We start from the raw sequence: 22,674 nt of genomic DNA on the forward strand, positions 1-22,674 counted from the left end.
AAGACATGAAAATTTACAATGGAATTTTTAAAGTAAATATTTTTATTTATATATACATACATGTTAATTTAAAATATAATATTTTTTTAATTCTTAAATAATTTATTATGGACAATTCATTAAAAAAATTGTATATTGTATAGTATCGGAAATGTTGTACAATTTTGTGGATTTTACATTTCAATCTAAAGGTGGGTATCAAGTTAGAGTTTAGCCGCTAAAATCATCAAGTCATTTTTTCACGATTACTTTTTTTTTTAATAATCCGTTTTAAGGAATATAAACTTTGTGAAAATTTATGCTGCGCTGCGAGTATTTTTTCCCCATCAAGTTATAATGAAATCTGCGACAAATATGTATAATTTTTGTGAAAATTAGGGGCTAAACTCGAACTTAATACCCACCTTAGATCTATTTTAAGTAAGTAAATCTAATCTATATTCTATTAAAAAGTTTACCAAAACATTAGCTATTATTTATCTTGGACTTAAAACATTAATTACATCCATGTCATGGAATCCATCATATTTTCGTAAGAATTGATTTTTTAACAAAAATGATTTTGTATATCTAGTCTTGAATAAAAATATGAAAAATCACCTTTACAGGACAGTTTAATGCTAATCATATTGATGGGAAGAGAATAAACGTGAAGTTTATGTGGATTACTCTCCTTTTTCATTGCTGTTGGTTATCGTGTGAGTTTTTTTTAATTTAATTTTTAATTGATTGAGTAGTTAGATATTGATTGACTTTCGCCATTATTCTCCACCAGAGGCGCTGGGAGTATTTTTTAATCAGTATGTCGCCGTTAGAAATATTTTGTATCTCGTTTTTATTCTTGTCGGTTAGAATGGAAGTGTGACCACATGTAAAAGTGTCAACCGACACGGTTCCACTGTGGCACCGAAGGTGTCCAATAAGTTACTCCTGTTTTTTCGAAAGTCAAACATTTCTTGTTGTATAGGATCTAGGGATCCTATGACTCCTTGTGTCGACTCAGTATATAGGACCGAGTGCAGATAAGGTTTACTACAGAAAGGTTTAACCCATTACCGCCCTCTATCCCCATGTGAGGAAACCTGTTTAAAGTTAAAAAGCTATGAGCTATCCGTATATAGGACCGAGTGCAGAGAAGGTCTACTACAGAAAGGTTTAAAATGTTCAGGCCTGTCTGACATGCGACCTGATTTAGTCCCTTCCTTGCAAAGCTGGACCTTCATCTCTATTCAGACTGGATGGATTTTTAAGTGAATTGGAAGCCTTCTTGATATGTACGTAAGGCTTTGACAAGGTGCAATATTGTATTAGCAAATTAAGGATCGTGTCCTCCATATATCGTAGACTTTCTGGTTGTACTCACATTGGTCTTGCATAATCCTTCTCTTGCTGGCGTCTGTCTTATAAGTAGTAATCAACAAGATTAGATTGCCTGCAAGTTCCACAAAGGTATCAAGTTTTTACTATGAAGCTTATCATAAAAATCTATGGCGAGAGCGGGTGAATTAAAAAGACTAGGCTAGAATATTGGAATAATTTGCTGACACTAAGCACAGTACTTCCTCAGTCCATATAGTAAACAGTGTGGTTGAAAATTCGTTTTTTCGCAGTAAAATAAGGGACAATACCAGCAATGTAAATAATTAACCAGTCGCAGAGGTAATGCCATCAAGAGGTGGTGGCATAGAACTTAGACAATGCCGAAGATATCACCACACTTTTGACCACACGTTTGGATTCTTAGCCCTGAAGTCCATATACGACTGGTGTCTTCAATTAAAGACTCAACGATTCAACTCCTTCGGTAGAGTGGTGTTTGAAATGACCTTGGAAAGAACGGTAAGATTGTAAAAATGGTCTTTGAAAGGTCTGCAGCTACGACGATCCTCCAGCGACACGATTTGCTCTAGTAAATATTTATATTGATTTATGTATTGATTTAATGACAGGAGCTGTAAAAGTTGATTAGCTGGGTTGTTGATGAGATCTCCAAAATGGATTTCAATATTTTTACGACAAAATATCGTTTGGTCTAAATTTGCATCCTCAATAATGCTATGACTGTGAACATTAATATTACATTCTCGAAGATTAAAAAGTTATATATCTATTTATATATATTTAAGTGTCAAGCAATTCTTAGATGCATTCATGAAATTTTGTATAGAGTCAGAAATTTATTCCATTCATTACTTCTGCAATTGTTGCATGTTTGCCTCAAAAAGGGCTGTATTGATTTTATGTTTTAAGGATATTAGAATTTCTCGATTGGTTATATTGCGCATTTCACTAACAACATATTCACCATACGTAATGTATTCATCTCGCAGATTTCCATTGCTAGTTGATGTCGTCGTTGTTAGCATGCCAGAATTAGGCATTTGTATTGAAGGAGATGATGTTGGCGATGAGTCTAAATTTTGCATTGCTGCAATTGTATTACGGACATGCATTTTTGTTGTTTGCGGCGATGTTGCTGTATTTAATAGGGTCAGTCCTGATGATGTGTGTTGGTGGGTTGTTGGTGTGGCTGTAAGAATGGTTGCAGTATGATGACCTGATGCATCGTAATATATGCGTTTTGTTGTGGCTCCACCTGGAGATACGGTTTGTATATGATGTGTTGTCGGCACACTATTTTGATGAACGTGCTGTTGATGGTGTTGTTGTTGCTGTGCAATATGATGGTGCTGTTGCTGCTGCTGTTGGTGTTGGTGTGGATGTTCATAATATTCGTTTTGATCATGGTGTGTATCCCTGCGATGTATTTTAATGATACGAGCAGTTGGGATTGTATGTACGGTCGTGGTGGTAGATGAGTTATTTCCCGATGATACTACCCCACTACTGGTTTGATGATAGGTAATTTCCTCATCGGAAGCAGTTTGTATATTAATGGTGTCCATATTTTCATTATCATCCTCGATGTGGTGTAGATCTTCATGTTCTGTCTCTACATTGGTTATTTGTAAATCCCCACCTCCAGAATTGGTAAAGTTCTCAGCACTATGATGCTGATGATCTAAAGGAACTGTTATTTCCTTAATTGTCATTTTTGGTTTGGCATCTTCAATCTCCTCGACATCTTTTGTTGTTTCCTCTATCAATTTTTCCAATTCATGTGATCGGCTCGATGAAGTTGATGTTGCATTACCTGTGGGCAATGTTTCATACGAGATTGTTGCAGGTCGTCTCTGTAAGGTAAGGAATTCCTCGTTTTCATTTGCTGAACCCACACTCGTATCATGTTGAGATGGTATGGTTTCTCTAATAATGTATTTTGTGGTTACCGTGCCATCTTCAGTTATTTCGGCTTTGATTCGACCGCCTCCTTTGTTGGCCCGACAAGCCCTCGGAGAGCTCAAAAATTGTAAATACTTGAAACCAAACCATTTGGAGTTGTATGGCTCTTTACGTTTCATACGACTAATTTCACGATGATATTGTGTACGAAGAGTATGGAATTTTTTCTCAATCTCCATTATGGGTATATTCCCACCCAGCGAATCACTTACTTCCGCTAATAATTTATGCTTGACATCTTTTTTGCGATAATCCTCATGGGTCATATCCCAAAGACCCCGACGTTTGCGATACTCCTGTAAGAACAAAAATTAGAGGCTTATTGATATACGAAATTAATTGAAGCAATTAATTTTTAGTTGATTTATGGTCATTTTAATGTAGCTCCGTTAGTTTTCCCTCCGGTTAATTTTAACTGAAACAATTTCAGCAGTTATATGTCCATAATACGGTTTAAAAGTTTATTAGCTATCGTAATATAACGAAGATTTATTAAAATGGCGGACAATCAAGGATGAAAAATTCATTTTTTGTTCAAGAATGTACTTTTCTGTTGCAAAATACACCTACTTTCAATCATCATACAACAAATAGGAATGGGAAGCAACCACTTAAAGAAGCTTTCAAACATATAGAAATATCGTCAGTATTATTGAAACATAATAAACACTGCTGAATATCTTTAACCAAAACTAGTATAGAAGTCGTGCAAGACGAACGTTGTAAATGTAGCCTCTCGTTGTGTCATTCTTTGATAATATCGAATTCAAATCAATAAAAATATTGTTTTTCATACCCTTCAAATTCTGAATATACACTACGAAATTTCTTAATATTAGATTTAAAAATGGCCACTTCAAAACGATTCCAAATGATATCCCAATTTCTCAATGGGTTTGTTATCTAGGCTTTGCGATGGCGTTTAGAGGTATTTGCTGTTGTGAAGGAGCCACATTTTCACATCCCAGGCCGTTGTATGTATGTTTTCTTGTTGGAACAAGGTGTATTTATCTCGGAATTTGGAATCGTGGAGCAGACAAAGCCAAATTTTATCTAAGACAACCCTTAAAAAAGTTTTACGGCAAGAATGGGGCAAAATCTCTCAAGAAGAGAGTCGATGACAAGATGACTGGAAGCCATTTGCGCTAACAAAGGGCACCATACCAATTACTAAGTGGACCAAAATACTGTGTCATACAATGTGATTACTGATGCGACGAACACTTTTGTGAGCCTTTTTTTTATCTAGTTTTTTTTATTTAATGTTTAAAATTTTTATTGTCACTTTGTCCGGACAGGAATCGGGGTATTGTGTTGTGGTCGAGTTCCGACTTCGGAACTAAATAAAATGCGTCCATTTTAATAATAATCATATTTTACTTTTTGATCTCCCAAAGCTTGATTATTTATATCAAGAACAACATCGAGAACGCACTATAATAGTATAGACTCTTTACAAAGGGCCCCATTAGTTTTGTCTTCTTGAACGTGTCGACAGGACAACATTCATTCGATTTCGCTTAAATTTAGCAAAAAAAAAACTATTAGACTATGGATCTACATGTAATGTTCCTATACAAATGATTATTTTGTAATCGTAGAGATCGAGTGGCTGGACTTTTGTTTGCAGGTACTTTATTTATATAATTAGAAAAATGTTCTCGGAATATTGAAAGAGTCTGCAATGGCATGGAATGAATATTGTTGTTAGTAATGATTGTTTCCAATTGATTGGACATTGTGTATTTGAAATTTCGCATCCAATGGATACTTTACCTATTTTTCAATTCTGTTCAGTGATGTCAGATGTAGGGAAAATCCGTTTTTGTAGGGATTTTTTTCCCTAAAATTACAAGCCTATGGGGAAAAGAACTATTTTTCAATTTTACTGTAAAGGGAATTTTTTATATTTCCCCAGCTTGCAAAATGTTTGAAATAATAATCGCCTAATATATCAGGTATATTATATGGAAACTTTTTTTTGGGCGTAGGGATGAAAAGGGAATTTTTTCAAGTTGCATAGATAAGTTTCAAAAATCCTTCTGGCATCACTGATTCTGTTTAGATACCCACCCAAGCACATGAATCTAGCAATCCTATAGAGCCACCCACAGATATTTCGTAATAAACTTACAAGTATTTATCTTTTTGATGTTCATACCTGTATAAGAGCCAATGTCTTATCTCTTGTCCATTCCATAGTCATCTTTGCAAATTTCTCCAATTTTTAAATAAGGAAATCCTTTCTTCCCTTTGGTATATGTTTCAGAGAGTTTTCTTAAACAATGTTGCAACGATGATGATGAGATGACGTTTGTTGAGATACTTGTTTTGTTATTGCTTTTAGAGTTGGTCGGCAAGTATGGAGAAAGCGAAATAGGATCGCTAACTGGTTGTTTCTATATAATCATTAAAAATTGGCGGTTTTTCGAATTTTTATGCCCCGGCACAAATTTATTGACTCGCTAGAATCTTGATACCCACAACAGAAGAAAATTTTCATATCTATGCGATATCGTTGTTATCGTTATTTGTGTATACATTGCGATAACGATAACCTAAACAAATACTTTTCGATGTTATGGAAAATCGATTTCCTTTCCGATAACTCCGCTTTGATGTATTAAGGCCGGTACTCTGTTCGGTTTTCGGGTTGAAACTCCATACAAAACCAAAAAATGCGAAAAATTTGCGAAATTTTTTCCATTTGTGATACTTTGTTTTTTCGTGTTGAAAAACTGACGTTTATAGCACGGCGCCATTTGCAATGTGAATTAAGAAATAATTTATTTATTAAAAACTATTTGTGCGGGTTTATAAATCAAACACGGACCATATTTTTGTTCCGAAACTATACAAAGGATCAAAGGAATAGCAGATCAATTGCCCAAGGAAAAATAAAATGTTATTTTCTAAAAACAAGCAACAACCACCAACTTAATCCAATATCGCTCCCTGTAAAATAGTGCTCCAAGCTACCTAAAAAAACGCCGCTTTCTATGTGCGAAATAATGGTTTCCATAAAAATTTTTCGCAAGAATGAACATAGTACCGGCCTTTAGATGGGGTCGGTTTGTACATGACATGTGATATTGCATTTGATACAATTTATGTATATAACTTTTGTATGAAATTTCGAAATCGGGGCAAGGAATTTGTATCTAATTTATAAAATTAATGTAAAACATAAAAAATTATAAGCAGTCGTATTAAACTTCTATATACATGTTGAAACAACATTTGCTTTGATTTTATATTTTTCATAACAACACCAGTGTTGCCAGGAAAATTTTTCGGTTTGAGGTCTAGTACAAAGACCATATTTGCAAACAATGTGTTGCAACATCAATTATTCAGTGTTTCCAATTCAGCAAACAAGCAATTTAAAACGGCTAAAGGTGGGTACTATGTTCGGTTTTCGAGTTGAAAACCACTTTATTTTCGCGATTACTTTTCTTTAAATAATCAAAGTTGTAATTGATAACAAACTTATTCCTGTAACGTCTTGTCGAAATCTAGAGGAACAAGAAACTGCGCATCAATTGAGTCAATTTATCTGCTTTGTATTGAGCTGTTTTAATAAAGTAACCACGAAAATTTCAACGCGAAAAGCGAACATAGTACTTACCTTAATACGACATAAAAAGCGTCACTCTGCTTTATTATATTGTTATAATCGAATTACACAAAACATATGTCCATGACTGAAAATACATATTTAGTAAACATAACAAGCACAGTTAAAATGATTTTTCTTGGTCTTGTCGCATTATTTTAAATAGCTCCTATTATTTTTTATCTTCGTCACTAAGTTTATGTTCTTTTTGTGTTGACTTTTTTGCTAATTACACACAGTAGTAAGCACAAAAATGAATACTAATTGCTTACATGGCTAGCTGACTGTATTTTTTTTTTTGCATGCGACAGGCTATTTTTTGCGCAAATTTTGACAATGTTGCTGCAACATGTTAATAGCGTTTTCTCTTTTAAGGTAAGTACTATGTTCGCTTTTCGCGTTGAAATTTTCGTGGTTACTTTATTAAAATAGCTCAATACAAAGCAGATAAATTGACTCAATTGATGCGCAGTTTCTTGTTCCTCTAGATTTCGACAAGACGTTACAGGAATAAGTTTGTTATCAATTATAATTTTGATTATTTAAAGAAAAGTAATCGCGAAAATAAAGTGGTTTTCAACTCGAAAACCGAACATAGTACCCACCATTAAACTCGGTACTATTTGAGCGAAAATTTTCAGCAATCATTTCGCAAATATTTTTTTATAATGAGTTTTCATGCATAAGGTGGGTACGTTACTTTTATCGTACTCACCGGTGGCAGTGAGTAAGACACCAATTACCATGCGATCTTTTACATTGATACAAATGCGAGAATAAAAACACCACTAGTATATAACAATGTTCGTATGCAGTGTCTTGCAATCTTAAACCAATCGACATCGTAACCAATCGTAACAACGCTCGGTAAACAAAAAACGAGTGTGGCACTTAAGTGTGATTGCACTCAACAACAACAATTACCAGCAGTTGGCCAGTTGCAGTTGCCTTTTTGGTGCCTTTTCAAAAAAAGCACCAATTTGGTGCTTTCTGGTATTTTCATTTAGTGCTTTTGGTGCTTTTTTTCATTTTGAACAGTATTAAGTTTAATTGATACAAAAATTTGAGTTATACTTTCAAGGTCTTAAGAAACTCAACTTTATTGCCAAATATAGAATTTGATTATTATGAAGGTGGTATTGATTATTTTTTAATTAATATTGTTATTTAGGATATTCTGTAGAAAAGTCAAGCGACAAGTGCTGAATTTTTGAACTTGATAAAGATGTCATTAAAAACGTTTGTATTAAATTCACAAAAGCACGCACAACTGAAATAAGCAATAGACTCCTTCCATATATTAATATTTTAAAAGTTGAAAGACATTACTGATCAAAATGAATTGGATGAAAGTATTAAAACTTATCAACGTGTATACTTGAATAGCGGTTTATAACTTCATAAAATTACAAATTCAATACACAAAAGTTCTATAAAACATCTTCGGAAGCTTTATTTTCTTTTTTATACCCTGCGCCACACTGTGGAACAGGGTATTATAAGTTAGTGCATATGTTTGTAACACCCAGAAGGAGACGAGATAGACACATGGTGTCTTTGGCAATAATGCTCAGGGTGGGTACCTGAGTCGATATAACCATGTCCGTCTGTCCGTCCGTCTGTCTGTGAACACATTTTTGTGATCAAAGTCTAGGTCGCAATTTAAGTCCAATCGCCTTCAAATTTAGCACATGTTCCTAATTTGGGTCAGAATAGAACCCTATTGATTTTGGAAGAAATCGGTTCAGATTTAGATATAGCTCCCATATATATCTTTCGTCCGATATGGACTAATATGGTCCTAAAAGCCAGAGTTTTGGCCCAATTTGGTTGAAATTTTGCACAGGGAGTAGATTTAGCATTGTAGCTATGCGTGCCAAATTTGGTTGAAATCGATTCAGATTTAGATATAGCTCCCATATATATCTTTCGCCCGATATGGACTAATATGGTCCTAGAAGCCAGAGTTGTGGCCCAATTTGCTTGAAATTTTGCACTCGGAGTACAATTAGTAGTGCAGTTAAGTGTGCAAAATTTGATTGAAATCGGTTCAGATTTAGATATAGCTCCCATATATATCTTTCACCCGATATGGACTAATATGGTTCTAATAGCCAGAGTTTTGGCCCAATTTGGTTGGAATTTTGCACAGGGAGTAGATTTAGCATTGTAGCTATGCGTGCCAAATTTGATTGAAATCGGTTCAGATTTATATATAGCTCCCATATATAGCTTTCGCCCGATTTACACTCATATGACCACAGAGGCCAATTTTTTACTCCGATTTAGTTGAAATTTTGCACAGGGAGTAGAATTAGCATTGTAGCTATGCGTGCCCAATTTGGTTGAAATCGGTTCAGATTTAGATATAGCTCCTATATATATGTTTTTCTGATTTCGAAAAAAATGGTCAAAATACCAACATTTTCCTTGTAAAATCGCCACTGCTTAGTCGAAAAGTTGTAAAAATGGCTCTAATTTTCCTAAACTTCTAGTACATATATATCGAGCGATAAATCATAAATAAACTTTTGCGAAGTTTCCTTAAAATTGCTTCAGATTTAAATGTTTCCCATATTTTTTTACTAACATTGTGCTCCACCCTAGTGCGTTAACCGACTTAAATTTTGAGTCTATAGATTTTGTAGAAGTCTATCAAATTCTGTCCAGATCGAGTGATATTTAACATAAATGTGTGTATTTTGGATAAACCTTTATAAAGGGTGATTTGGTAAGAGCTTGATAACTTTTTTAAAAAAAAAAAACGCATAAAATTTGCAAAATCTCATCGGTTCTTTATTTGAAACGTTAGATTGGTCCATGACATTTACTTTTTGAAGATAATTTCATTTAAATGTTGACCGCGGCTGCGTCTTAGGTGGTCCATTCGGAAAGTCCAATTTTGGGCAACTTTTTCGAGCATTTCGGCCGGAATAGCCCGAATTTCTTCGGAAATGTTGTCTTCCAAAGCTGGAATAGTTGCTGGCTTATTTCTGTAGACTTTAGACTTGACGTAGCCCCACAAAAAATAGTCTAAAGGCGTCAAATCGCATGATCTTGGTGGCCAACTTACCGGTCCATTTCTTGAGATGAATTGTTCTCCGAAGTTTTCCCTCAAAATGGCCATAGAATCGCGAGCTGTGTGGCATGTAGCGCCATCTTGTTGAAACCACATGTCAACCAAGTTCAGTTCTTCCATTTTTGGCAACAAAAAGTTTGTTAGCATCGAACGATAGCGATCGCCATTCACCGTAACGTTGCGTCCAACAGCATCTTTGAAAAAATACGGTCCAATGATTCCACCAGCGTACAAACCACACCAAACAGTGCATTTTTCGGGATGCATGGGCAGTTCTTGAACGGCTTCTGGTTGCTCTTCACTCCAAATGCGGCAATTTTGCTTATTTACGTAGCCATTCAACCAGAAATGAGCCTCATCGCTGAACAAAATTTGTCGATAAAAAAGCGGATTTTCTGCCACTGATTTTGGTAATAAAATTCAATGATTTGCAATCGTTGCTCGTTATTAAGTCTATTCATGATGAAATGTCAAAGCATACTGAGCATCTTTCTCTTTGACACCATGTCTGAAATCCCACGTGATCTGTCAAATACTAATGCATGAAAATCCTAACCTCAAAAGAATCACCCTTTATATAGCCCCCAACACATTTGACGTATGTGATATGGTATTATCTCAAGTTATATACTGTTTAGAAGTTTATTCTGGCACTTGCCATGGTAATTTGTTGGTTTTGAATAGAATAGTTAATACTATTGCTCGTTTTGTCTTTAAGGTGGGTATTAAGTTCGAGTTTAGCCGCTAAAGGCCGGTACTATGTTCATTCTTGCGAAAAATTTTTATGGAAACCATTATTTCGCACATAGAAAGCGGCATTTTTTTAGGTAGCTTGGAGCGCTATTTTACAGGGAGCGATATTGGATTAAGTTGGTGGTTGTTGCTTGTTTTTACAAAATAACATTTTATTTTTCCTTGAGCAATTGATCTGCTATTCCTTTGATCCTTTGTATAGTTTCGGAACAAAAATTTGGTCCGTGTTTGATTTATAAACCCGCACAAATAGTTTTTAATAAATAAATTATTTCTTAATTCACATTGCAAATGGCGCCGTGCTATAAACGTCAGTTTTTCAACACGAAAAAACAAAGTATCACAAATGGAAAAAATTTCGCAAATTTTTCGCATTTTTTGGTTTTGTATGGAGTTTCAACGCGAAAACCGAACAGAGTACCGGCCTTAAAATCGTCATTTTTCACGATTACTTTTCTTTAATAATCCATTTTAATGAATACAAACTTTGTGAAAATTTGCTTTGGGATATTCCCCGTCAAGTTATAATGAAGTCTGCAACAAATATGTATAATTTTATTACTTTTTTTACTGATTTAGTTTTCACTTTAGTGAAAATTAGCGGCTAAACTCGAACTTAATACCCACCTTTAACGTTAATCGACGCGTTCATATTTCTGATTATGTGAAGGAATTTTTGGGTTGCTCTTTTGAGAATTTTCTGAACATTCGTCTACTTCACATGTTTCATAAGATTATTAAAAGTGGTCAACCTTTAGCATTGTATGAGTGCTTTTCATTCAGTAGATCTACGAGAAATCCTCAATTACTCATTCCTCTTGTGAGGAATTCTGTTTACATGAGGTCTTTTGTTGTCAGGATTGCTCGGTGCTGGAATGTGTTGCCCTATTCTTTACGTATTTTCTCTCAATGTAATAATGTCTTTCGACTGAAACTTTATGAGTATTTTAATGCCTGATGTCTAAAAATCTTTCTTTTTTCGCTTGACTGACTATTTCATCGCTGTTCTTTAGTTTTTGTTGCTAACACGGGGTTATTTACTAGTTATTTGTAATTTTTTTGTACTACTTGAATTATTATTTCAGTGTATTAGATTTGGGAAACTGGTTGTGATGTGTATTTATTTAGTTGTAAGGATTTTAATTTTAAATTTTTTTTCTGTAGCCTATGGTTATGATCTATTACTGTGTAATACACTATATGGGCCACTAGGCCTTTGTATTATATTGAATGAATAAACAAACAAACAAATTTAGATCTACAAAGTGGTGCAGGGTATAATATAGTCGGCCCCGCCCGACTTTAGACTTTCCTTACTTGTTTTTTTTTTGTTTTTAGTGGAGCATTTAATTTTCGATTTTGTGATGGGAAGTGGTATGTTTGAATTAATAATATAAATATTTTTGGTGCTTTTTGCCCTAGGGGAGTTGGCATTAGCTCAAGAGAATTGAGAGAGTACCAAATAAGAGAATACCAAACTGCTAAGATAAGCAGATTACTATGTTCAGTTTTCAATCTGAAACCCAGTTTATTTTCACGGTTACTTTTTTTAAATTAATTAATTTAGAAGTATAAAACAGTCGGCAATCAATTCCTTAGATCGTTTCCATCAAGTATTTGGCAAGACGTGATAAAAATATAATCGGCTTCATATATATTTCTGTACTTTTAATTTAGTGTTGTGGTGAAAAACCTGAACATAGTACTCACCTATATGGGTAACCAATTTGTGTGATTGCTTTACTACGGTATTTTCGAGAGACCAACACTCATAATAACAAACACCGACAGTCGTCGGTTGCTTTGAATATTGGTGGTTGAAATTTTTTTACCAATTGGTGTTTTAAGATCGCAAATATTGGTGTTAATAAATACACTGGTCGGTTGCGGTAGATCGCAGCCGTTCTCTGGAGTGAACCGTCTTCAACGATTGGTTTGGAAGACTGATTGTTTGGAAGACAACTACCAAACAAATGATTGCTACCACTCAGAAATGCCTGTCTCAATCTCACGATAGGTCACATGACGATCTTACAATGTCAGTTGGCGCACAGCTTCAACAACTGATTATGGAGGAGCTTGGAGTGACCTTCGACTTCGGTTGAATTCACCATACCATCGATAACAAGTAAGAAAAGTCTAAAGTCGGGCGGAGCCGACTATATTATACCCTGCACCACTTTGTAGATCTAAATTTTCGATACCATATCACATCCGTCAAATTTGTTGGGTGCTATATATAAAGGTTTGTCCCAAATACATACATTTAAATATCACTCGATTTGGACAGAATTTGATAGACTTTTACAAAATCTATAGTCTCAAAATTTAAGTTGGCTAATGCACTAGGGTGGAACACAATTTTAGTAAAAAACCAGTAAGGAAAGTCTAAAGTCGGGCGGGGCCGACTATATTATACCCTGCACCACTTTGTAGATCTAAATTTTCGATACCATATCACATCCGTCAAATGTGTTGGGGGCTATATATAAAGGTTTGTCCCAAATACATACATTTAAATATCACTCGATCTGGAAGAATTTGATAGACTTCTACAAAATCTATAGACTCAAAATTTAAGTCGGCTAATGCACTAGGGTGGAACACAATGTTAGTAAAAAAATATGGGAAACGTTTAAATCTGAAGCAATTTTAAGGAAACTTCGAAAAAGTTTATTTATGATTTATCGCTCGATATATATGTATTAGAAGTTTAGGAAAATTATAGTCATTTTTACAACTTTTCGACTAAGCAGTGGCGAAATGTTGGTATTTTGACCATTTTTGTCGAAATCAGAAAAACATATATATGGGAGCTATATCTAAATCTGAACCGATTTCAACCAAATTTGGCACACATAGCTACAATGCTAATTCTACTCCTTGTGCAAAATTTCAACTAAATCGGAGATAAAAATTGGCCTCTGTGGTCATATGAGTGTAAATCGGGCGAAAGCTTTATATGGGAGATATATCCAAATCTGAACCGATTTCAAGCAAATTTGGCAGGCATAGTTACAACGCTAATTCTTCTCCCTATGCAAAATTTCAACTAAATCGGAGCAAAAAATTGGCCTCTGTGGGCAAATGAGTGTAAATCGGGCGAAAACTATATATGGGAGCTATATCTAAATCTGAACCGATTTTGCTGATATTTTGCAAGTTTTTCGAGACTCATAAAATATTCGGATGTACGGAATTTGAGGAAGATCGGTTGATATACACGCCAATTATGACCAGATCGGTGAAAAGTATATATGGCAGCTATATCTAAATCTGAACCGATTTTTTCCAAAATCAATAGGGATCGTCTTTGAGCCGAAACAGGACCCTATACCAAATTTTAGGACAATCGGACTAAAACTGCGAGCTGTACTTTGCACACAAAAATACATCAACAGACAGACAGACAGACAGACGGACAGACAGACGGACAGACAGACGGACAGACAGACAGACGGACATCGCTAAATCGACTCAGAATTTAATTCTAAGCCGATCCGTATACTAAAAGGTTGGTCTATGATTACTCCTTCTTGGCGTTACATACAAATGCACAAACTTATTATACCCTGTACCACAGTAGTGGTGAAGGGTATAAATATGGGAAACGTTTAAATCTGAAGCAATTTTAAGGAAACTTCGAAAAAGTTTATTTATGATTTATCGCTCGATATATATGTATTAGAAGTTTAGGAAAATTATAGTCATTTTTACAACTTTTCGACTAAGCAGTGGCGAAATGTTGGTATTTTGACCATTTTTGTCGAAATCAGAAAAACATATATATGGGAGCTATATCTAAATCTGAACCGATTTCAACCAAATTTGGCACACATAGCTACAATGCTAATTCTACTCCCTGTGCAAAATTTCAACTAAATCGGAGATAAAAATTGGCCTCTGTGGTCATATGAGTGTAAATCGGGCGAAAGCTTTATATGGGAGATATATCCAAATCTGAACCGATTTCAAGCAAATTTGGCACGCATAGTTACAACGCTAATTCTACTCCCTATGCAAAATTTCAACTAAATCGGAGCAAAAAATTGGCCTCTGTGGGCAAATGAGTGTAAATCGGGCGAAAGCTATATATGGGAGCTATATCTAAATCTGAACCGATTTTGCTGATATTTTGCAAGTTTTTCGAGACTCATAAAATATTCGGATGTACGGAATTTGAGGAAGATCGGTTGATATACACGCCAATTATGACCAGATCGGTGAAAAATATATATGGCAGCTATATCTAAATCTGAACCGATTTTTTCCAAAATCAATAGGGATCGTCTTTGAGCCGAAACAGGACCCTATACAAAATTTTAGGACAATCGGACTAAAACTGCGAGCTGTACTTTGCACACAAAAATACATCAACAGACAGACAGACAGACAGACAGACAGACAGACAGACGGACAGACAGACGGACAGACAGACAGACGGACATCGCTAAATCGACTCAGAATTTAATTCTAAGCCGATCCGTATACTAAAAGGTTGGTCTATGATTACTCCTTCTTGGCGTTACATACAAATGCACAAACTTATTATACCCTGTACCACAGTAGTGGTGAAGGGTATAAATATGGGAAACATTTAAATCTAAAGCAATTATAAGGAAACTTCGCAAAAGTTTATTTATGATTTATCGCTCGATATATATGTATTAGAAGTTTAAGAAAGTTAGTCATTTTATATGTGAGCTATATCTAAATCTGAACCGATTTCAACCAAATTTGGCACGCATAGCTAAAATGCTAATTCTACTCCCTGTGCAAAATTTCAACTAAATCGGAGCAAAAAATTGGCCTCTGTGGTCATATGAGTGTAAATCGGGCGAAAGCTATATGTGGGAGCTATATCTAAATCTGAACCGATGTCAACCAAATTTGGCACGCATAGCTACAATGCTAATTCTACTCCCTATGCAAAATTTCAACTAAATCGGAGCAAAAAATTGGCCTCTGTGGGCAAATGAGTGTAAATCGGGCGAAAGCTATATATGGGAGCTATATCTAAATCTGAACCGATTTGGCTGATATTTTACAAGTTTTTCGAGACTAATAAAATATTCGGATGTACGGAATTTGAGGAAGATCGGTTGATATACACGCCAATTATGACCAGATCGGTGAAAAATATATAGGGCAGCTATATCTAAATCTGAACCGATTTTTTCCAAAACCAATAGGGATCGTCTTTGAGCCGAAACAGGACCGTATACCAAATTTTAGGACAATCGGACTAAAACTGCGAGCTGTACTTTGCACACAATAATACATCAACAGACAGACAGACGGACAGACAGACAGACACACGGACATCGCTAAATCGACTCAGAATTTAATTCTAAGCCGATCCGTATACTAAAAGGTTGGTCTATGATTACTCCTTCTTGGCGTTACATACAAATGCACAAACTTATTATACCCTGTACCACAGTAGTGGTGAAGGGTATAAAAACTGGTCCTTGACGGAGCTCTATCGTCAAAAATTGAAGTAAGTTCATCGATGAACTTTATTGCGTTGTTGCCATGACGAAAGTTGTGAAAAATAATCGCCCGAAAAGTTCAAATTTTTGGGCGATAAAAACCTTTTAAGTTGTTGTAAACAACCCAAATAACGCTCGTATGTCCGAACATTCTGAGTTCGTATAACCTTAAAAAATATCAAGCTATTAGATAGAGTTGCCAGTTGGGAGATGACAACACTAGGTTGTCCAATCCCGAAATATAAAAGGCTCGCATCGCATCAGATTTCATAAGAATGTTCTCTTTAGATCTGTACATTTATTAATTCTCAATTTAATATTATTATTATTTCAACAATTATTGCGAAAGACAGGATTCACAGCTGGCTATACCATATCCTTTATAGGTTCAAATCGAATAATTTCGAAATTTTACGAATTACTCCATTGGGAAATATGTCTCCTCAGAGAACACTATGTTCGGATGTAAGATCGCGAGCCTACTTCAGCAGACTATTTTTGTTATTGCTACTAAAAAATGTATTTCATCTAATTGAATCAACGACACCAAAAAAAATTAAATTTTTTTTTGAATTTTTTAAAATTCATTGCAAGCATTTATTTGATATATAAAATGTTAAAAAGGCAAACATTAATTTATTTATTAATTATAGATAAGTTTTAAGATCGTATCGTATTAATTATCCATTATCGTTAGAAGCTTCTTGTTATGGCCAAAATCCTTCAGTTTAATTTTCATGATGTATCATCACATCTGTCACACATACATTGGGAAGCATTAACATTTCACGCATATTGTCGATTTTACGATCCATGGGATAACGCATGGATACCGCATTATTTGTGATTAAGGTGTCCATATTCATGCGAAGATTGGCAAGATCATGGCTTATTTCAGAAATTTCAGGTGTAACTACAACCATTAATTGCATTGGAAGACCACCGACACGACCACGAGGCAATAGAAGACGATGTGGCATCATATTGGTTTGACCAATTATTACATCACTCATCCAATCCATTTCACCTCGCAATGTTTGCATGACACGTTGATACATTTCTGAGTAGGGGGTAACATCACGGCCAGTCCATGTTATATCACGAGATTTGAGTTTAAGAGTGTTGCGTCCTTGTTTCAATTCTACATTGGCTATATCCAAGAGCATAAAGTTTTGCCTTAACTGTTCCAAGGGCATGTTATTACCCATGATATCGGTTTTGGGACCCAATAACGTTCGAATCATAGCTCTTTGTGGGCGATCCGATGTAATGTCCACAGTAATGGTAAATGGTTTGTGATTGAGCCGTGGTACACGTCCAAGTATAGTTTGTATAGTCTTGTCCATGCCAATATTTTTGGGGTTCGTAGCCAACATATTAGTCATGTCCACATCCACGTTTTCTACAAGTGTTTGAAGTTTATCAACTTTAACATTGTTAATATGGACACTATTCATAACAATATCTTCGACCTTATGTTCTCCTTGCAATTTTTCCATTTGTTGCTCTACGGTATTAACAATGTGACGCAGTAGTAGTTGCGTTACCGAATTCTCCAAAATATTTGACATTTGACCACCTTCAACATATTCGGAGAGAGCCATAATTTCTTGTAGAATTTCAGTCATGGCTATTTGATCGATATGTTGGATTACGGTCTCATCCATATCTTGATTCATGCGATTATAATAGGATTGCTTGTTGGAGAGATGTTCTATAGCGATTTGCATTGATTGTTCCAAACGTTGTGAAATTTCATCCATTTTTTCCACGATCACACGTCTTGATTGCTCATTGATGCGAATATCATTGAGCACCATCATACGAACGTCACTCATATCATTGACCATCATGGGAATTCCTATTTTCTTGGTTTTCATTGTCATATCCTGTTGCAATGACATTTGTTCGATGTTAAGGCGGGCCACTAACTCCTGCATCATATTCAAAATCATTCTGCCAACACGTGTTTTGCGATTTTCTCCTAACATACTGCTAACACTTCGAGGAATACGGTGGGCTTCTCTTTTATTTTCCCACCATATGGGCATATCATCATCATTTCCTTGCATCGTGGTCGTCATTCTATTCATGTCACGACGATTCATCGTGTTAACAGTTTGACGGTTGATCTGGGATAGATCTATGTTTTCCTTGCCATTTAAGTCACCATGAATAAGATGAAGTCTTCTTCCTCCAAAACTAGGTGAACGTTTGTTTTCCATTGGAGTTGCTTGCCACTCATTGTCGATGGGAACATTTGTGTCTTCTTGAATTTCCCAAGGACGTCTTTGATTGCTATTTGTACCTTCCATGCCCATACCTTCCTTACCTCGTAGATCAGCATGAATTAAACGTACTCGTCTGCCTGAATCCTTATTTGGATTACTATCTTCCATTACGTTTTCTCGAATGACCCAAGGACGTCTCGTTTCATCTCGTTCTACGTTGTCTTTCATTTCAATTGGATTTCGATTCTGCTTGCCCATCACATCGCTGTGAAGTAAGTGCAATCTTCTACCGCCTACATGAAGCAGACGGTCACTATCGATAGATGTAACTGGTAGGTCCTCATCTAAACGTTTCCTTGGCATCATATTTGGTGTCATGCGAGCATTCATCCAGTCGTCTTCATCGGTTGATCCTCGTCTATTTTCGTCCATTATACGGCGATTGATCTCTCGCATTTCATTCGTATTGAGTGATCTTTCTGCATCAATGATACGAGTTTGCCTATCTTCCATGATGTCACGATTCAATGGAATATTATTCTGAAAAAATATATATGTGTGAGTGTTATGTAGTGATAATAATAGCATGGAATTAAAGTAAATTCGACTTGTTATCGGAAAAACGATTGGCATCAGTGACATTTAGATAACTTCGAAATAGTTTTAAATATTATGTAAAACTTCGTGTCAGCTACACTGTAATACCAGACCACCATTGATGGATTTATTGTAGGTGTACTTACCCTATTGGGCATATTGCGTTCCTGATCTTTGTCTATGGCATTCATCCATTCCCTCTTGGAAGGCCACATTAATGACTCACGATTCCAATCTGTACGACGACCTGACGTGGTCTCCAAGTTATCCATATCCATAACACGATTACGATCTACGTTCATAGTTTTCATTCTATCCATATTATCCATTTGGATATTCATGCGTTTCTCATCCATAACTCTCTGATCAACATTCATTTGCATCATATCCATGTCGTTAACTGGCATTTCCATGTGCGGGTTTGTTGGCATTCTTTCGTCCATGTTTACATTTCCAATTGTAGGTTTATGCCATCTTCCACCCATGGTGTCATGGCTCATGGAATTTTGCTCTACAATAAGTTCATCCAGTAAGATATTAAGCCAAGCTCTTAGGCCCATATCATTGGGGAGTAAATCCATGCGTTTTCCTTCACCATCAGTTCCTAAAGTAATACGCCGAACTTGTACAGTATCAATCGTTTCATCTGTTGGATTGGTTGGCATAAGAACCCGACCACCAAGAGATTTTTGGAGGGCTAATTGCAAACGCATATTTCTCCAGGGCATCCAAAGTTTGGTTTTATCTATCATTCCTCCGCCTCCCATCTGTGACATTTGAGATTTCATTATTTTGGCCCTTCGTCCCATATCGATTACATCCAAAATGTTAGGACGCATAGAGGCTACATTTCCATTGACCACCATATCGCGTTGCACATTTTCCACAAGTCGTAGAACAGCATCATCGTTATATAATCTGGGAAGAATTTCATAAATGGCCGGCATTATCAGCATACGACTATCGGCACGGTCTTCCATAGCTAAGGTCAATGCATTGACAAATAATACTGGATTAATATTGCGACGGGCGAAGATAGCAAGACGTTGAACCATTTCAAAGTTACGGCAACGCACAAATAGACGATATAACCCTAGAAGTTGACGTACATGCTCCTCATGGTTAAGGGAACACATTTCATGGGAGGCCAGGACACGATTGCTGCGTATCAGATCGAGCATTACCTTCATATCCTCATCAAGAGGACCCATATACATGGTCTCGTCCGTTACATCTTCCATGCGAACTTGTAACCATGCGGGATTTTGTAAAGGCATTTCCACTTGATGCAGGATATCTAGAATGAATTTTTGTCTCAGTAACTCCTCCTTGGTCATGGTGGAAAGTCTTCGAACACCTGTTTATAAAATAAACCAATGAAATCAAAGTTTGATAGAGGAGACGCTATTCTGCGAATATCTACCATTTTTATTTGCTTCCATGCTATTGATATTGAGTCCTGTCCTATCTATTAGAACTGCACTTGTGGCCAATCCGACCAGGCACAATATTGCAAGAATATGTCTCATGATGAATTGTTTTCCTTGCTCTTTTCCAATTGACTTTCGAAATTCACCACTCACACTACCAGATGGAAACACTTGAAGCAACTGTGATTCCTTCAGTGGAAGTGTTGATTATTTATACTCTGTCTGAGACTTTGCATTTTTTGGGGGTTCAAGAAAATCTCATCTGTTGTTCTTATCTTGGAAAAAGGTTGTTTGCTTCAGTTTTTATTTTGTCGGTCCATTATTGGCGATAGATATTTTTGGATTTTCTACCGTTCTTGTATTGGATTGAATTATTGATGATGCATACAATTATTAAGTGTAATAAACAAAATTGATCGCTGATGGGGAAATGTATCATCAGATGATGAAATCTTTTCCTTTGGTTGGTGATAAATCCATTGGAAACATAACTTCAATGCTTCCTTTATAGTTTGGAAATGCAAATATTTTTGTTTCCATGCGGTACAATCGCCAAGATATTTTGTATAAATCATAATAATGGCCACTGGTATTAATCATATAAAAATGTCGACGATTTTTCCGATTTTAAAACAAGTCAGATTTTCCGACGTTTGCAAAGTACCTTTGGCAAATTTTGAATTTTTGACTTCTTATTCGGCATGCTGGGGTACAACCCCGCCAACGTTATTTGGATTTGACGGCACGTCGAAAACAGTACACCTTCTCAATAGGGACGGCGCTTTTCCGATGAGATTTAGATATCGTACAGGAAGAAAAATTTTGATTAATTTTAGAAAATTTAAATTATTTTTTTTTAGAAAATTTTAACTAAGCAGTATAACATTACGCTGACATCACGCCGATAACACACAAAAATAAGTAAATATTTGTCGATAAATTCAAAGAAAAATTTGTAATTTAAAGGAACAAATTGAAAGAATGTCTTTAGTGCCATAGGAAATTCAAGATGGGCCCATTTGTAGTAAAATTTACAAATACAAAGAAATAATGAACTATTTTGTGAGAAGAATGAAGTTAGAAAATCTTTGTGATTAAATCTTAAGGATTAATTCTGACGGATTACAATAAAAAGATCATGAGAAAATTAACTTAAGGAATCACAAACGGTAAAGGTGAGTACACCCAGAAAAAAGTGCCTTCGAAACTAAAGGAAAAAAATTTCATCAATATAGTTTATCCACTTTATTTCCATTAAGGTAAATTTTTGTGAAAAATAATAAAATTTACTCGTTTCAGTAAAAAAATCCTAAACTGTAAGCAGTTAGGAATAGTTCATTAACTAGAATAAGGCATGGAATTTTACTCATACTATTTTCTTCGCTGAGTATAAGAATTTACTACTGAAAAAGAAAATTTTATTCACCGATAACAAAGCATTCGTAAAAATAAACAAAAACCGAACTAAAACCAAGTTTCCTCAAAATTAGTAAAATTTCTTATAAAATGATAATTGCGACTTCCTTTATAATAGAAAGTTTTTCATACATACGAACAACACTTGGCATAGAAAAATATTTTAGTTCATTCGTACTAAGAAGTATGCAATCCTTTCAAAACTTAAGGAAACACACTTGTTAGAATATAGGAAATTTTCCTAAATTTCTATTGTCTACCTGTAATCGATACCTGTCATCGTAATCGATGTGTTTGCGCGTGGGTGTAATCGATATATTTGCGCGTCGGTTGTTTTTTAGTTGGAATCGCGTTGTTTTGGTATACGGAGAGATTGTTAAAAAATAATATGGTAAAATAATATAATAAATAACAAATAAAATATATAAAATATTTGTTATTTTAAATTAGTGAGAAAAATTTTCGTTTTTTTAAATAAATCTATCAATGTTCGTGATAGTGTATAAAGAAAGAAAACACCAGCAGAATAACAACCCTTTCATTTGTCTTCATTTTTGAATCTTCAATTATCAGGTAATATTCAGTGACGCTAACCTTTTGCAACAAAAATGTTTTATGATTTTTTATATTTGTAGGTATTGAAATTGTAAAAGGAGGACAAAATCGTTAGGCAGCAACTTATTAAAAGTGAAAAGTACAAGAAGAAGAAAAAGTGCGTTTTACAGTTGATAATATCACACGGAAATAGTGGAATAAT

The 22,674-nt window shown here is 35.2% G+C and overlaps 2 protein-coding genes across 2 annotated transcripts; both read right to left on the reverse strand.

The window, feature by feature from the left end:
* Positions 1–12: 12 nt before the first annotated feature.
* Positions 13–5,818, reverse strand: LOC142228306 (uncharacterized). The gene is made up of 2 exons (XM_075298730.1): positions 5,465–5,818; positions 13–3,599 (listed from the first exon to the last, which is right to left on the reverse strand). Exons 1-2 carry the CDS (start codon positions 5,507–5,509, stop codon positions 2,190–2,192), a joined length of 1,455 nt encoding a protein of 484 aa, XP_075154845.1. The 5' UTR covers positions 5,510–5,818; the 3' UTR covers positions 13–2,189.
* Positions 5,819–16,799: 10,981 nt separating this feature from the next.
* On the reverse strand, positions 16,800–21,395 carry Fbp1 (Fat body protein 1). The gene is made up of 3 exons (XM_075298845.1): positions 20,495–21,395; positions 19,218–20,428; positions 16,800–19,014 (listed from the first exon to the last, which is right to left on the reverse strand). Exons 1-3 carry the CDS (start codon positions 20,598–20,600, stop codon positions 16,972–16,974), a joined length of 3,360 nt encoding a protein of 1,119 aa, XP_075154960.1. The 5' UTR covers positions 20,601–21,395; the 3' UTR covers positions 16,800–16,971.
* Positions 21,396–22,674: the final 1,279 nt, after the last annotated feature.

Source organism: Haematobia irritans, chromosome 1 (genome assembly GCF_050003625.1).
Source record: "Haematobia irritans isolate KBUSLIRL chromosome 1, ASM5000362v1, whole genome shotgun sequence".
Classification (NCBI taxonomy): Eukaryota; Metazoa; Arthropoda; class Insecta; order Diptera; family Muscidae; genus Haematobia; species Haematobia irritans.